This window comes from Typopeltis vanoorti, chromosome 14 (assembly GCF_054136105.1).
Source record: "Typopeltis vanoorti isolate ZY-2024b chromosome 14, IOZ_Tvanoo_1.0, whole genome shotgun sequence".
Lineage (NCBI taxonomy): Eukaryota > Metazoa > Arthropoda > Arachnida > Uropygi > Thelyphonidae > Typopeltis > Typopeltis vanoorti.
In genome coordinates this window covers 95,849,228-95,867,792 of record NC_143562.1, presented here as the reverse complement: position 1 = coordinate 95,867,792, position 18,565 = coordinate 95,849,228, and the positions used below count along the sequence as shown (strand labels likewise).

Here is an 18,565-nt window from a genome sequence, read left to right as displayed (position 1 = left end):
TTGCCTGAAAGTATCTTCAGGATTGGGGTAAGGTGGTACAACACCGCGCAACTCGTTGCAAAGGTGGAGCAAACTAACATCACCCGTATCTCCCATAATGCAAAACACATCTCCTTGCAGATATGTATAATGTTATGCATTAACGGAAGGGCCACTACCCAGAAGTGGAGATACCAGGCAGAAGCAATGGCGAGGTCATCTTTACCTATAGGAGTTGCCAAAAGGTGTGCCACCTTTTTATTAAATTACTCTGGATTTAGAGAAAGATGTGGAAAGTTTATTTTTCACTTGGTTAGACTATAATAAATTTAGTTTAATTCTTTATCCAAGTGTGAGCAAACAAAGTTTGCACCTGAAAATATCTTCAGGACTCGGGTAAGGTAGTACAACACCGGGCAACTCGTAGCCAAGGTGGACCAAGCTAACACCATTCCTATCTCAGTATCTCCCATAATGCAAAACTCATCTCCTTGCGGATATGCATAATGTTATGCATTAAGGCAAGGGCCACAACCCAGACTAGTTTCGACCTTTATTGAGGTCTCTTCAGTGGGAGCCAGGCCCAAGTGGAGATACCAGGCAGAAGCAAGGTCATCTCTACCTATAGGAGTTGCCAAATGGTGTGCCACCTTTTTATTAAATTACTCTGGATTTAGAGAAAGATGTTGAAAGTTTATTTTTCACTTGGTTAGACTATAATAAATTTAGTTTAATTCTTTATCCAAGTGTGAGCAAACAAAGTTTGCACCTGAAAATATCTTCAGGACTCGGGTAAGGTAGTACAACACCGGGCAACTCGTAGCCAAGGTGGACCAAGCTAACACCATTCCTATCTCAGTATCTCCCATAATGCAAAACTCATCTCCTTGCGGATATGCATAATGTTATGCATTAAGGCAAGGGCCACAACCCAGACTAGTTTCGACCTTTATTGAGGTCTCTTCAGTGGGAGCCAGGCCCAAGTGGAGATACCAGGCAGAAGCAAGGTCATCTCTACCTATAGGAGTTGCCAAATGGTGTGCCACCTTTTTATTAAATTACTCTGGATTTAGAGAAAGATGTTGAAAGTTTATTTTTCACTTGGTTAGACTATAATAAATTTAGTTTAATCCTTTATCCAAGTGTGAGCAAACAAAGTTTGCACCTGAAAGTATCTTCAGGACTGGGATAAGGTGGTACAACACTGGACGACTCGTTGCAAAGATGGAGCCAGCTCCACTTTGGCCTGGCTCCCACTGAAGAGACCCCAATAAAAGTCGAAACTAGTCTGGGTAAAGGCCCTTCCCTTAATGCATAACATTATACATATCCACAAGGAGATGTGTTTTGTATTATGGGAGATACTGAGATAGGAGTGATGTTAGCTTGCTCCACCTTTGCAACGAGTTGCCCGTTGTTGTACCACCTTACCCCAGTCCTGAAGATACCTTCAGGCACAAACTTTGTTTGCTCACACTTGTCACACTTGGATAAAGGATTCAACTAAATTTATTATAGTCTAACCAAGTGAAAAATAAACTTTCAACCAACACTGTAGTCAACCTTTCTTCAGTTACTTTGAAGCCTGCACCAATCATCGCTCTTACACATGGCCACAACTTCGCCATTGCTCCCAGAAAAAAACTGGCCGAGGATATAATGATCCAGATTGAACGCGGGATCCGTCACCTTCCAAACCATATCGCCAACAATATTAGACTGGATGTCGCTTGTGTTCTCACCAAAGCAAGACCACCAAAAACCAACATATCCAATAGTGAATATAAAGCTCTGCAGGAAATGAAGAAAAACAAAGAAATAGTAATCACCAAAGCAGATAAGGGAAACGCCACCATAGTACTCAACCAAACAGACTACACAGGTAAGCTTAATGCTCTATTATTAGATCGGGCTACTTACCTCCCTACTGAATACAATCCCAACTCACAAATCAGAAAACTCCATAGGATCCTTAAGAAGGTCACTTCTTGGCCTGTAGAAGTTAATAACAAATTAAAACTGTTTAACTCTATAACCCCCCCCCCCCATATATATATATGGACTCCCAAAAATACATAAAGAAAATGTGGCATTACATCCCATAGTGGATGGCATTGATTCCCCCACATACAAATCAGCTAAACATTTGGCCAAAGCGCTCACACACTATACTGGCAACACACCATCACACATAAAAAAACTCAGCCCACTTCAAAGCCAGCATATAAAACCTTACACTCCAACATACTGACATAATGGTCAGTTTTGACGTCTCCTCTTTATTCACAAATGTCCCACTCAAGGAAACCTTAGAGCTAATCCAAGCTAAATTTCCTCCTGATATCTCAGCCCTATTTCAGTTCACAATGAACTCAGGCTATTTCGTTTGGCTGAGAAAATTCTACAAACAAATAGAGGGGACAGCCGTGGGTTCACCACTCTCCCCACCCTTGGGCAACTTCTTTATGAAGACTTTTGAAGAGAAAGCCTTAAACTCTGCTCCACAAAAACCAATCATATGGCTTCGCTACGTTGATGATGTGTTTGCTATTTGGCCACATGGCTCTGATACACTCTTCTCCTTAACACACCTAAAAAACCAACACCCCAGAATCAAGTTCACCCTGGAGAAAGAGGAAAACAACAGCCTCCCTTTCCTAGACACACTAGTCACCCGCCAGCCTGATGGAACCTTGGGTTTCTCATTTTGTAGAAAACCCACTGTAATAATTCGTTGGTTATTTTAAATTATGTATCAATTAAATCTTATAATTTGTTCTTCGGCTTCATCTTTGAAAAATCTGCTAATTTTTTTATTTACTTATATGTTATGTTTTGCCCCTTGTCTAATCTTTATCCTTGGTAGTACTTCAAACTTATGGCTGCTACTAATACATTGCTCGAGTGTGCGAAACTCTGATAACAAAGACAGTGCCTCGGGCTAGAGCCAAATTCTTTGTTAGATTATTAGTGCTAAATCTGATTAGAAATTTTGGAAATTTATTTGTTTAAGCTGTGCCACCAAACTTTACAGGATAACAGAACTTTTTTTTATCCAAGATTAAAACACTCAGTATGACACACAATCCTTAATTCTCTATCGTATTCCTATACTATAATCTGATATGTTTCTCACTTTGCAGTCGTGACTATATCAAAATACATATGGATAGGTTCAGTTTATGAGTAGTGCATTGATTTTAGTGATCAGGCAAGTTATTTTTTTGACAAGAAAATAATTTACTCATTACTAAGAAAAAGATATATACAATTGTCATTCAATAAATTCAACTGAGTCTAGCATATAGGGTCTATTAAGAACTCGATATAATATATACACTCCTATCCCTTAACTAATCTTTAACTTTTCAGGGACCATGTGCCTAGAAACTTACCCCTTAAAAACTTAGCTTATGTTAGATTACACAGTCCAACACAATTTTTGCCGACTTTTATGAGACTTGTTTTTTACTAATTTGGGTGTGCTGATTTCAAATATCAAACCCATTTTTCTCTATCACGTCAAGTTTTTCCTCTATGGCATTTTCTTTTTGCTAATTTGTAAGTTTTTGATATTTTTAAGGAGGCAGTACTATTTAAAAGATCAAAAAAATCGATTTTTTAATATTATTTTTTGAAAGTATGTACTTTTAAAAATCTGTTCCTAACTTTTTATCAAGAAATTCGAAAAATTCCCGAAGATATAGCCTATTATTCAAAGCGGTGCGCAGATCAGAATCGGAGCGCTCGCCGCTCTCGCTTGTTAGTAAACAAATAAATGCATAAGAACCTGCAACGGCACATACTGGCGCTTTGAATGCGAGAGAGGCCGATAATTAGATACATAACTACTTAACAATATTTATTAAAAATTACAAGAATATTTATAAAAAAATAACAATTTTACTTACACATGAGTTTCAGGGAATAAATTTTTGTTTGTAGCAATTTCTGCTGTGTGTTCTGTTTTGGCAATCCTTTTGAATACTCCAACAGTAGTCGGCCATCATGTGAGAATCCCATCTTCCTTGGTACCGATCTTCCATAGTTTTTAAGTCTTGATGAAATCTTTCGCCTTGTTCATCGTTTACAGCACCTAAATTCTCGGGAAATCTATCAAGATGACTATATAGGAAATGAAGCTTTATGCTCATGTTGAAACCTAGGCGCTGGAAATTTTCAAGCTTTGTTTCCACTAGATCTTTGTAATTGCATGCTTTTTTGTTTCCAAGAAAATTATTTGCAACCATCGTAAATGAAGTCCAGGCCTCTTTCTCAATTTCGTTCATAGAGTTGATGAAATTTGGGTCTCTCATTAAAGTTCTAATTTGTGGTCCACCAAATACACCGGATTTAATTTTTTTATAACTAAGTCATGGAAATTTTTCACATATGTATTGGAAACAGTCACCTTGTAAATCTAAAGCTTTAACATACTACTTCATAAGATCTAGTTTGATGTGTAGAGGTGGAAAAACGATTTTTTCTCTGTCGATTAAAGGTTGATTTATAACATTCTGTTCTCCAAAATTTAAGGATATTCTAAGAGGCCAATGTTTCTGACTCCAGTGTTGGTTTCTAGCTCGACTATCCCAGAAGCATAGAAAACACGGAAACTTTGTATATCCTCTTTGAAAGCCAAGTAAAAAGTTCACCATTTTACGATCCACACAGATGATCCAGTTATGGTCTGTATATTTTAATAACTTCAGAACCTTTTTAATGTCCTCATATGTTTCCTTTAAGTGGACTGAATAGCCAATAGGAATTGAGCCATATACATTCCCATTGTGTAGTAAGACACACTTGAGACTTCTGCTTGAACTGTCGATAAATAAATGCCACTCACATTTGGATGATATTGTACAACACTCATTTCAGTTAGTAAACCTGAAACATTGTACAAGATTACTTTCCCTGCTACAAGCTAACAATTCCAATGATTCCTTTGATATGCCCAAATCTCTTACTAAGTCATTCAATTCCGCTTGAGTAAAACGTTACGGTCCAGAACTAGAAATTAAATTTTCACCGTCTAAATCAACATCCGGGTCTTGCTCCTCAAGAACATCTGGCATATCCCGATCATGCTTGTTCTCAAGTAAAGGAAGTCCTTTATAAATTGGCACTGCTATTTCATTGGAATGAGCAACTGGCCGAATTGCTGAGTCGAGATTTGGATACACAATTTTTTTCTTATTCTTCTTATTATAACCAGAAGTCTGAACTAAACAAATATAGCAATTGTCTATGTGATTTTTCGGTTCATGCCAAATCATTCGAATGCGTTTTCCCTTGCTCCACTGTCGTAAATTTTCTACACATGACTTACACACTTTATTTGGAGCCCATGACTTGTCCTGATCTGCAATTTTTAAGTCAAAGCATGCAAAGTACACTTTGTTAACGAAATCAGTGATATTTGTCCTTTGACTGGGAACAGTAAAGCTGCCACAAATGTAGCAGAAGGAATCTACACTATTGACACAATTTCGAGTAGCAGAAATGATGTATTTTCTTCACTGCCGACTAACATGCAATTAACAAGACAAAAAAAAACCCAGAGACTTTATTGAAACGTTATAAGTGCTCATCATACTTTCACAATCGATTAACTGATTTCGATCATTCTTTGTCCGCTATGACGCATATAGCATTCATTTGTTTTAGGCAGTTGCCATTGCCTACTTTTCATCACCTAAATGTATTAGGTCGGTTATCGGCCTCTCTCGCATTCAAAGCACCAGTACGTGCCGTTGCAAGTTCTTACGCATTTATTTGTTTACTAACAAGCGAGAGCGGTGAGCGCTCCGATTCTGATCTGCGCGCCGCTTTGAATAATAGGCTATATCTTCAGGAATTTTTTGAATGTCTTGATAAAAATTTAGGAACAGATTTTTAAAAGTACATACTTTTAGAAAATAATATTAAAAAATCGATTTTTTTGATCCTCTAAATAGTACTGCCTCCTAAAAACTATCAAAAACTTACAAATTAGCAAAAAGAAAATGCCATAGAGGAAAAACCTGACGTGATAGAGAAAAATTGGTTTGATATTTGAAATCAGCGCACCCAAATTAGTAAAAAACAAGTGTCAGATCATAATCAGCAGAAAAAAAATTTTTTTTTGTTGGCCAGTGTTATCATCACATAAAACTCAGGTTTCAGGAATTATCTATTAACATCAGATTTTAGAATTACACTCTATAACTTAGCTATGTTCTCTAGCACAGAGTAATTGATCTCATCTAATGGTATAGCCCCTATAGTCCTGCATTACTACATAAAGTACAATTCCAGTTAATTTTCATTTAACGTCACAAAATTTACTAATTTTCTTCCTACTAGAAAAAAAATGGAAAGTTCTTACTTGATAGTGAAGTCGGGATCTCTCTGGCTTTTACTTGCGACCATCTTTTGAATTCCTGTGGCTCGTAATTTCACATCAGTTTCTTCCTAAACGAGTTTCTTTTGCTGCTATGTTCCTCTGGCCTTTGCTTCTTGTATATAGGACTGGGAATACAGTCACGATTCATTGCCTACAATCCTTGCGAAGCTCAGCTGCCACTGTCCGACCTCGTATTTCTGCATAATCTCCTCGGGTTATGTTGACTTCATTGCCGTCCAGAGTCCTAAATCTCACGTCAGAATTCTACTCCACCACATAACTGCACTCGGACACTCCACTCCCGACCGTAGTGGAACTTTGACTCTCTGGAACCAACAGAAAAAAGCCCCTTTTCGGCATCGTAAACTTCTATATATCTGGCTCTGATGACCTTTCCGCTCTTACGTCATCATTCACTCGATACTCTGCACCTGATACTGTCGCTTGTTGTTGCATTTCCACAGGGAAACCCCTTCGCAACGTTGACCTTTGCGTTCGTGTTAGCCTCAGGTCACGAATTAATTCTCTTATTTTGCATGGAACTTTAGCTCGACCTTGGTATACTTATGCACAATTCATCACATATACAATTTCTATTTTTCTCATACAAAACCCTCGATAATACGATATTCAAAATTTACAGAAAAAGACGTTAACGTTATTTCATTTACACTCAATTTCCCTTATTAACAGACAAGTATTTTAGCAGGATTTTGATACTTGTTAAATCTGAACAATAGGTATTATTGTTCAGATACTAAAATTCCTTCTATTCAAGATTTAATACCACCCATACAGGCAGATACATTCACCAACAACGCCCCCCCCCCCCCCAACAATACATTATGGAGTTATTGTAGTGTCTTACAATGCCCTAACCACTGAACTAAATCACCCCCCCCTCAACACTTTCTCAGCCAATGGCTAGCCTACTCCCCCCCCTCCAAAAAAAAATCCAAAAAATATTGAAACCAGTAAACCACAACCCCCCCACCCCCACAAGAAGGATTACTCTAAATCCATCACCATTCCCTACATTTGAGCCACCTCAAAAAAAATTACCAAAATCTTAAAATAACATGACTTGACCTCTTGTTAAAGACAATATAGAAAATTGGCATCCCTTATCTGCTCCAACAAAGACCAACCACTTCCCCTAGACCTACATGGTGTATACCAGATCCCTTGCAGCTGTAAGCTGTCCTACTTTGGCCAAATAGGCAGGAGAGCGAATATCAGAATTTCAGAACACAAGGACTACATCCATTTTCACCAGTATAGCCACTCTGGTCTTGCAGACCATGCTCTGGATACACGCCACAGAATACGGTGAAAGAAAGCCACAATAATACACTGTAGCAAGTTCAAATTTGAAAGACTTTTCATGTAATCAGCCTCAGCCCTAAGAAACATGCCAAACTTCAACAAATTTGTTTGCATGAGACTGCCCCAAATTTGGGAGACATACATCAGGAGACCTTCAGCCCAATGGCTAAGAATACCTACATAGCTCACTAGGGGGCACCATCAGGACTTTCAGGAGAAATAATAGCTTCGTCCTCATTTACTGTATGTAGTGCCTGCATGCACGCGTCTTTATTTTAAGTTCCTTTGAAGATGGCAACGTGACGTTGCTGAAATATTGGAAATATATATTAAAGTTTAATTTAATTTATATTCTAGTGTACGTTGTGAATTCCTTAAGTTAATTAATAATCATGTATAACCAACGTATAAGCCTTCCTACGAGAATCACTCTGTTTCAGTATTTTGCCTTTTCTATAAGTACTTTCATGGCAATGCTACTCCTTCTCCAAATTGGTCACTACCATTCTTCCACTTTCTTCTAACCATATAAGAACTCGAGCAGCCACTGGTCAACACCAACATACTGTCCAACTTCAAACAAGCTGAACAAACTTCTCACCATCATCTTTTATTCCATCCAACTCTATCCTTTGGAATAATCTCTCCAGTGCTGTTTTTCCATGAAGTACAGGCTTCAACTCTAAGAAACATATTAATAGATTACTTCTTTCTCAATGAATACTTACTCAGACATGTCACTGTTATGTTATAGGTTCTGTAACCTCTCATGTGTGGGATCATCATAAAAACAATGAGATGATGAACATTCTTCAGTAACTGTTACTGTATTTGCCACAAAAGACTGTAAAACAGTATCTTTTGCAATAACAAGATACTGAAGAATACAATAGCAATCATTCTCCTCATAGAATGGAAATTTTCAGTACAGAATGTAAATAATCAACATGATATTCAACCTATATAGCCTTAAAATTGTTATTTAACTGCTGTTCTATTCAATTACTTGAATTTTTTTTTAAAGCAATACAAAAATCCATCAACAGTCACAGCATTGACTCTTATGCGAAATATTGAAGTACATCATTGACAAATATCATGAGAATCATTAGGACCAAAATTCAATGTGCTCGAGTTCTAAGATGAATATTAATAAAAACTAAAGCACTTTGAAAATAGCAGACACCCAAAAAAAAGTGTTTTTTATTATTATTATTTTTTCCCCCCTTCTACAGACAATTCTATAAACTGTATCATTCAATTAATTATGAACAAATCTGGAATGTAGGTATTTCATGTATATTCGCCCTGAGAAATCATCATAATCCAATTCAAATGAAGAAGGATTATGTTAACAGGGACTGCTATTGCACTATATCATGCCAGGGACAAATTTATCTTCCAAACAACTGTTCTTAACCAATTTGATGTGAAAGGTGAAAGAAGACAAGTTCTCTGAAAACACCTGAGTGAATGTGACACACTTTCAGTGAATACCTACCAAATTACTTACTGAAACCCTGTATTTTTCATTAAGCATTTGCTATGTTTCATGAAAATTGAAATCTTTATGAAAATTTTCACCTTATCACCATGCTCACAGTGATGTTTGGAACTGTATATATACACAGATATTAAGGGAGTGCCAAACTATAAAAAATTTGGGCATTGCTAAATGTATCTGAATCATTCTCACAAATGGTTTGACATATCATCAGACAAATCATTTTTACATGTTTAGGCTCTTTTCTTTGTTATTATTTATTTCTATTTTATTTATTTTTTTCCAAAGAAAAGAGAAATTAATGCCAATAAGAATTAATTTCACTGAATAAGAATACATTTTTTATGCCTTGCAATTAAAAATAACTGTTAACTTGAGCAATCTTTTGTGGTTAAGTACACTACCCCAAAATATTTTATCAAGTAATATGTCTCAAATGGTATTAATGATATGACATTTATTTTTGCAATGCCATTTGAAAGTTTTAAATCCATTTTACAAGTCGAACTCATTCTGTTTAAATAAACAAATTTAATGATTAAGGAAGAAACAACCTTAAAATAATTTAACTCAGCAATGAACCTTATTAAAAAGAAGTTTAATATAATTCACCATTTTGTACCAGTAGATAAACAATTTTTATGCATTAAAAATTTAAAACTTTCAAAGGTGATTATAGGAGAGAGCACAAGAAATTACTTATCTTCACAAAGTTATCTTGATAATGTACTACTTAAAAAGAACAAACATTTCTCTGGTTTCTATATATTCACCTTTTATTAGTGCTATTATTAGTTTTATTAGTATTAAAAAGGAGTTTAATATAATTCATCATTTTGCACCAGTAGATAAACAATTTTTATGCATTAAAAATTTAAAACTTTCAAAGGTGATTATAGGAGAGAGCACATGAAATTACTTATCTTCACAAGTTATCTTGATAATGTACTACTCAAAAATCACAAACTTTTCTCAGGGTTCTATATATTACTTTTTATTAGTGCTGATGGTTTAATGGTTTCACACAAACATTTGTAATTTTGGAAACTACTGCAGACTTTTGAATCTTAAAGTTTCAATGCCTTTACCTATATGATATAAAATAATGAAGAATGTTTATTATCGTCATTTTTTTATTAAACTTCACTGGCAAATGGAAACCCTTCAAACTCTTTTATTCATTAATTACCATTTATGCAGTGACTACAAGTTTAACACCACTTTCAAAAAAAGGGAGAGTTCAGCATGGTCTCTAATGAGAGTCAGAAGATCAGTGACATTCTGAAATAAATGCAATGAAAAGGCAATTCTCAATAACTGATTATTGGTCAGGTCTTTTAAGTAGTACAATTTCAATGACTGCTGAAGGTTGTACAACTTCATTAGCTGTAGATCATCCCCCTGAAACTTTTATAGTAATGCAGATACGTTGCTTACCTACACAGATCAAATAGGAGATTTATTATGTAATCTTTTTCATAATTAACATTTTTCAGATATATAATGTCTGTGACTTTTATATTCATATTTGTTTTCTTAAAACACTATGAAATGCCATACAATGATTTTGATTTCTTTTCTTCTCTCATAGTTTTTCCTATTCTGTATGAAGACAAGTTCTGCACATAGCATAATCAGAAGCTACATGGTTAGTTTTGTGAAATTTGTACAACTGCATAGTTAAAGGTGGTTATAGTGATAGAGGAATGTAGTACATACAAGGAAACTTACCTTTATAATATGATACTTATTGAATATACCACCAGCATGGCCATTATCCCTATGTTCTCTTATTGTAGCTTGCATCTGAAAGGTTAAAACAAAAATAAATTTAAATTGTTTATTTTTAATTACAATAACTTTCTACAGTTTTAGTGTAATTTATATTAATGTGCAAAAATATAACATTAGTAACACTCACTAAACAGCTAATGTATTAACTCTGTATTTGAAAAAACAAATGTCTATAGGTGTCCGTATGGAACTACAAAGTTGCTGATTGATATGGACAAATTTCAAGTATTTCAATAGCAAACAAACTCCAGTTACACAAAATACATTTGAAACTTACAAAAAACAATCAGATATCCAACTAATAACACAGACTATGTGCATGGACATAGTCTGAAGGTCGATTATAGTATATTAACTATTAATTGAATATTCATAAAAGCTTTAATTTCTATATGATCTCAATCTCTTCTCCTAATTCCATATCCTCTGAGGGATCTTTTCAATTGTCTTCTCATCTCCTCCAAACCCAGGTGACCATATTTTAACAGAGTAATCAAGTTTTTTATCAAAGCCAGTGGCAGCTCGTGGCTTGAAATTGTGGAGGTGCTGCAACTTTTGAAATATACATACACACTGTAAGTATAGTGTATACGTGTTTGGATAAAATATCAAAATTGTGGTAAAAATTTTTAAAAAAAATTAAACATGAAAAAATATTGTTACAGTCAGTATAATTTGAAATTACTTAAAAATAAAATATATTCTTCTTGTTTTGTTGATAATCAATATTTTTGAAAAAATATTGATTATCAATAAAATTATGCAGTTTAGTATAATTCAAAATCACTTAAAAATAAAATCCATTATCATAACCCCAATAATGTTCTAAAATAAAAACTATAACAAATGTTATGTCTTTAATTGTAATGTCTAAATATCTAAGAGACGGAGTAAACACGATAAGTACTACGAACACTCTACTACTGGTGCAAACTGCATATAAACAACCGTGGAACTGCACAACGGACAGTGCTGCATTATGCTAATAGCTCGCATCTCACTATGATGTGCTTATGCTTGCACGCATAGCAATATGACACTGTGGTAAACACGGTGCTGCTAGCAACCTTTACCCTCCTAAGTGCTACAAGATGGATTTTTATTATTTTTTATACAAAATAAGAGAATTGTATAGGATTGTTGATGATTTATATTTGCTTGTAAATATTACAAGCAAATATAAATAAATTAATATATATTTATATATCAAGAAAAATCGGGGGTGCTGCAATTCCAGTGCCTGTGCACGAGCCGTCCCTGATCAAAGCCTTGTAAATTGGAAGACTAACTAGCTTACTCCAAAGTTCACTTCAAAAGTGCAGTTATCCAATGTGATGACTTAACCATCTTAGCAATATTTTATTTATTTATTTTTTAATGTTGAGCCCATACACGAGAGGTTAGTTGATCAACCTATAGTACATTAGTACCATATATGGGTACTCCAATTTATAACTTGAGATGTCTGTGTGGTTAGCCTAGTGGCTATGCACTTCGCAACTATATGCCTGGAGGAGGAGTGTCCCAGGTTCGATTCTCATCAAGACGTGAGGAACTTAAGGATCTTCCTCAGCCATAGTCAAGTTAGCTGGTCTTGGGCAGCAGGGTTTTTCCCCCTAGTTTATCTGGGGGTTTTCATCCTGCAAGCAGGCAAATTGGTCCCGTGAACACACACGGATTACAGTCAGGAATACTTAAGTCCCAGCCATTGACCTGATTCGTCAACTATGCCAGTCCCGAGCCCGGATAAAATTTGAGGGATTGAGATGGTGCCGTACTTCCCTGTAAAAAGGGCTTCATGGCCATTGTATCATCGTACGCTAACTAACTAACCAACCATATATGGGTAGTGAGTTTGTAAAAGAGAAACTTGTTTACATTTGATTTAAAAGCCTATATATATTGTATTCCTTGGGAAACACATCAGGGGGAAGAATGTTCCACAATACAGCAGTAGCAGGGATAAAGGAGGAAGAAAAGAAACTTGTTCTGTGGGTTTCAAGGTGTATACTGAAGGGATGTTGAGCAGCAGCTGCATATGTTCCAATGGGCTTAGTACTAAGTAAGGGAATTATTAATGCTACTTCAGATGAACATTTGCCATGGAGACCAGTATGCAGTGCCAGCATACTGGTCTCCATGGTGGTTACTAGTGGCATCACTTCGTTTTGGCACTAATTTAACTTGTTTGTAGTCTATGATTCAATGGTCTCCATTTTGGCATTTTTCTTCAAATTGTTTTCGAAGATGATGTCCTTTTTCTCTCTGGGTGAATGTTAGGTCAGGTTGAGCACGTATGTGTGATTGGGGACAGGTGTTTTTGAACTTGTTATTAATCACTGTTATTAAATTAGTTGTGCTTGTTGCCGTGTCACAAGTCACCTTTACGAGGCATGGAAAGTTCATTCCATTCTTTATTTATGGGTCCGAAACGATGGCACCTGACGATATTTCTAGAATTGAAGTTGCATTCTTTTGCTAATTTGCTGATGTCTTCATTCAAAGATTTATCATTTTCTGTTGGAAAGTCCAAAATAACGGCATTGAATTTTTTGTTTTTGCCTCAATTGAGTCATGTACTGTTGATGTGATTAGGTTGCAGAGTTAATTAGTGGGCAAGGCACATTTGCGTTATGGCACTGCTCATCAATTAGTTTCCAGCATCCAGATTTTGTGGGAAAAGTTTCATTCATAGTATTAAGGTGCTGCTCAAGGTTTTTGACTCTTTTCGATACTAAGTTCAGGAGCTGTTTTACAGAAGGGAGGCATTGTGAACAGAAAAAGGGCTGGTTGAGGTTGAATAAATAGCTCGTGTGCTGATTCATCTATATTTGCACAGGAAGCATGCAGCCAGTGGCATACATGGCCACTGGCTACATGCTTCCTGCCAGTGGCAAACCACACAACATCCCCCCCCCCTTTTTTTTTATCAGCAACATAAATTTTACAGCTGCAGCACTTTATATTATCATTGGGTTTGTTGGCAATTGACAGCACTTTATCGGCTATTTTTTCATTGACCTTTGTTGCCGCCATCTTTGCTTTGCACGGTAGGCATAGCATAGTGAGTGCTTACACGTGGCTGATTTTTAATTGCCAGGTTTTGATGCATTAAACTGATTTGATGCATTATAAGTACTTCCAGGTTGTGCCGAAGTAATTGGCTCCACTCTTAAGATTTCCGTTTATTGATTAATTTGAATGAAAAACAATACCGATAAAATGTGGGAACACAAGTTTAGAGTAGCTTATTCGCAGCTGCTGCCTGACGGACCATCCCGGCATTTAAACTTTAAATCTCTGTCAACCACCATCTCCAGATCACTACTTTCACTAACTCCTTGTAGCAAATTACCATTAATATAATATTCTGATGCAATGTCATTAGTACAAAATACATAACCTTGCACTTAGCAACACGAACTGGCATTCACTGTCATTTGCCCACAGAACTAGTGTGTTGCGAACAACATGAAAGGATCCTGTATGAGAAATGTCACTTATCAACTTATCAGACTCTGAACTTTGCATTGCCATCAGCACATAAATATACTATCCAGGCCAAGAATATCATTACCTTGATGGACCTGTGGTTTCAGTCAGGATTTCTCCATGCCTGCAGGTCGTAAAGAGTCCAGCTATTCCTGTCTTGGGCTTTTCTTCTCCATTTTCTTCCAACTTTCTTAATCATTGGGTCTTCCCACCTTAAGGCTGGTCTTCCAGGTTTCCTTTTGGTATCTCTCGGATACCAGTTTGTAACTCTGACTGTCCATCTGTTGTCTCTCATTCTGGCGAGATGTCCAGCCCATCTTCTTTTGCTGTTGTAGATTGTTTTTATTATATCTGCGAGTCCAGACTTCTTCCTGATTTCTGTGCGTCTTACGTGGTCTATTTTTTTATATTGCATATTCTTCTTTCTATTGCACGTTGAGTTGTTATTAAGCTTTGTTCTTCTTTTAAAGTTGTGTTCCATGCTTCACTGCCATAAGTTAATGCTGGTATGATGTGACTATTGAAAAGATGGGCTCTTATGTCTATATCTATGTTTAGTTGGTAATTGTTGATTTTATTTTGTTGAAGGCTATCCAAGCAGCTCTTTTCCCCCTTGTTATTTCATTTGATACATCATTATTCATTTTTATGGACTGGCCGAGGTAGATGTATTCGCGTGGATAGGCTTATGTGTTCGTCAGACATGTTATGATAGGTTTCACGGTATAAAAGAACACAGATGGTTAAGCAAATAACTATTTATTAACTTACAAGCTAATATTTCGCTGGTCTTATATCCAGCATCTTCAGAGCACACAACACAAAGTTTGTTACAAAGGCAAGACAACCACAATCCGGTGTAACAGTGGGGACAGTAACCTAGGACTTTAGTCTTGTGTTGCATGCTGCAATCACTTATACTGTCCCCACTGTTACACCGGATTGTGGTTGTCTTGCCTTTGTAACAAACTTTGTGTTGTGTGCTCTGAAGATGCTGGATATAAGACCAGCGAAATATTAGCTTGTAAGTTAATAAATAGTTATTTTCTTAACCATCTGTGTTCTTTTATACCGTGAAACCTATCATAAAACGTAGATGTATTCTTTAACTTTTTCGATGGTGTGAGATTCTAGAGTGATTATATGATCTTTACAGTATTTGTTTTTCATCCATCTTGTTTTGTCAGGGTGTATTTCCAATCCAATTTTTTGGCAGTTTTGGCTTATGTTATTCAGCATTGATTCTAGGAGTTTGGGTGAGTGAGATATTAATACCACATCATCGGCGAATAATAGGATATTTAATATTTCACCATTGATATTTATTCCATCTTTCATGTCAATTTTTCGAATGATGCTGTCCAGAGTAGATGTGAAGAGATTAAGTGATAAGACATCAACCTGACGTACTCCTCTACTTAAGTTAATTTTAATCGGGTGATTGAAAAGGGTGATATTTGTTGTGCTTTCTTTGTAGAAAGCACAACAAATATCCCTTTATCACAAATATCATGAGTTGGATGTATGCTTTTTCTATGCCTTGTTCTATTAAAGCTTGGAATACTGCGTTATGCTCAACAGTGTCAAATGCCTTTTTAAAATCTATAAAAAGAAGAAAAAGTGGGATCTGGTATTCTCTGCATCTTTCTGTTAGCTGAATAATAGTTTGAATGTGATCTATTGTTGAAAAGCCTTTTTTTGAAACCAGCCTGTTCTTTGCTGCTATTTTCAATTGATGGAGGTTTATATTCGGTTTAGGATGATTCTGGCGAATATTTTATGTGTGTGTGCTAATAGACAGATAGGTCTGTAGTTACTGATGTCTTCTTTATTACCTTTTTATGCAAAATTATGGTCTTTGATGTTTTCCATTCAGTAGGTACTTTCCTTAATTGTGTACATCGGGTAAACCTTTCTGCTAGAACTTTAAAAAGTATTTGTCCACCCATTTTTAATTCATCAGATTTTATACCGTCAATTCCTGGTGATCGGTCATTTTTCATATGGTTGATAGCCATTTTTATTTCTTCAGGTAGGACAGATGGTATTTCCAAATTTTCGTCTGGTACTGGAGCTGTGATTACTTGTTTAGATGAGTAAAGGTTCTCATAAAACGATTTTACTATTTTTGTTTGTGTGTCTGTTTCCTTGATTGTCTATGAAGGCTGACGGCAGTGGTTGATTTAGATTTATTTCTTTTTCTACTTTTTTTAGGCTACTGCGGAGCCCAGCTGCTTCTGCCAATTTTGTTGTTCTATATATGTTATTGTCATCTTTGATATTCTGCCTCAGTTGTTTACAAATAATTTTATATTCCAGACGATCTTTCCCTGTATCTTTCAGTATTCTTCTTTTCTTCAATAGTTCTATTGTTCTTGCTGATAGGCATTTCCTGGTCTTAAGAGGAAGTTCATATGAGGTTCTTTCTTTGCAGTTCATTAATTTATTGTTAAAGTTTGTTAAATCTTCGTCAATGTCATTTTTTAATTTCCGGTCGGTTTCTTCCACCTTTTTTCTAAATTCTTCTGGGTTTATCTGTTTTGAGCATTTTTTATGATTGGACTGTGCTCGTATGCGTTCTTCATTTTTTTTTTTTTTTATATGTATTTTGAGAGTGGTGCTTATTGGATGGTGGTCTGAATGAATGTCGCAGTAAGTTTTCCCTATGACTTCGACATTTTTTATTATTTTTTTGCAATCTGTTACGATGAAATCAATTTCATTTCTTGTCTCTCCATTTGGAGATTGCCAAGTCCATCTTTTTCCAGTTCTCTTTTTAAAGAAACTATTCATAATGTACAGCCTTTCTGCTTCTACAAATTCTACCAGGAGTTCACCTCGTTCATTTCTTTCCCATTTTCCCCCATGGTCCAATGTATTTTTCTTCAATAAATCCTGTACCAATCTTTGCGTTGAAATCTCCACACACTGTTGTGTATGTTTCTCGTAGGTGTTCATAGAAATTTCCTATTTCTTCTTTGTCAGCTGTTGAGGTGGGTCCGTAGGCTACTATTATGTTTATTGTTATAGATTCTCCAAATTTTAATATCAGTGTTCCTAATTGTTCAGAATGGATTGTACAAGAAATAATATTTTTAGTTAGCTTTTCATTTATATATATATATATATATAAAGATATAAGGGGTGCTTAAGGGTCAAAGCTGTATAACTGAGAGGAGACCTCCACATAGCCTTTAAAGAAATGCGGAAAACCGACCAGGGCTTCTGACCTAATGTCCAATCCTAACCTTCTCGTGGTGCACCCTGTTGGGTATCTACTTGGATACTGAACGAACGAGGATGGACTGGCAATTTGGGATTTAGCTAACCAAATTGTATTCTTATTGGTTAAACCAAAATAAAAAATGATGGTACAACATGACAAAATTTCATGCCAACTGGGACGTCGCCCGGTTAAACAAGGCACCTGTTGTTTTCGCCAGGGAACCAGGGCGAACAGTGAAAAGTCACCTACTGGAACAAATCTGAAAACACACCCCAACTCAACATCACCAGAGTTAAAGATCGGTACTATCAACATAAGAAGCCTGAATGGCAAAGAAATGAAGCTAGCTGAGGAATTAGATAAGTACCAGATTGACATAATACGGATGACTGAAACGAAAAAGACAAAAACTGGTGAGATCTTTCTGAGCAATAAATACAAAATGTTATATTCAGGAAATGACAATCAAGGAAAAGAAGGAGTAGCCATAGTATTCAACATTAAATACAAGGCTAATCTTCTTGAATGGCAGGCAGTCTCAAGCAGAGTAATGTGGGCAAATATGAGAATGGGGAATTGGACAATGAGACTTATTTGTCCCAAAGAAGGTTCTACTAAGGTAGAAGTGGAGGAATTTTTTGATGCTTTAGAAAAAGCAACTGACACAATGAAAAAGGAAAAGTTGGTCCTTGTTTTGGATCTAAATAGCAGAGTAGGAAATGATTGTCAGACATACAAAAATATTTTGGGAAAATTTGGAGAAAAGAGCAAAGCTAATAATAATGGCAAATATCTGTTGGATTTCTACTCAGGACATGGACTGATTATTACTAACAAAATGTTCCAACATAAAAAT

General features: G+C 35.9%; 1 protein-coding gene across 1 annotated transcript in view; it reads right to left on the bottom strand.

Moving 5' to 3' along the window:
• Positions 1 to 18,565, bottom strand: part of Tnks (tankyrase) — a 443,661-nt gene that overhangs the window by 97,951 nt on the left and 327,145 nt on the right. The window contains exon 24 of the mRNA XM_090403559.1: positions 10,929 to 11,003. Within this exon, the coding sequence (XP_090259685.1) occupies positions 10,929 to 11,003 (75 nt within the window). The remainder of the gene's footprint in view (positions 1 to 10,928; positions 11,004 to 18,565) is intronic.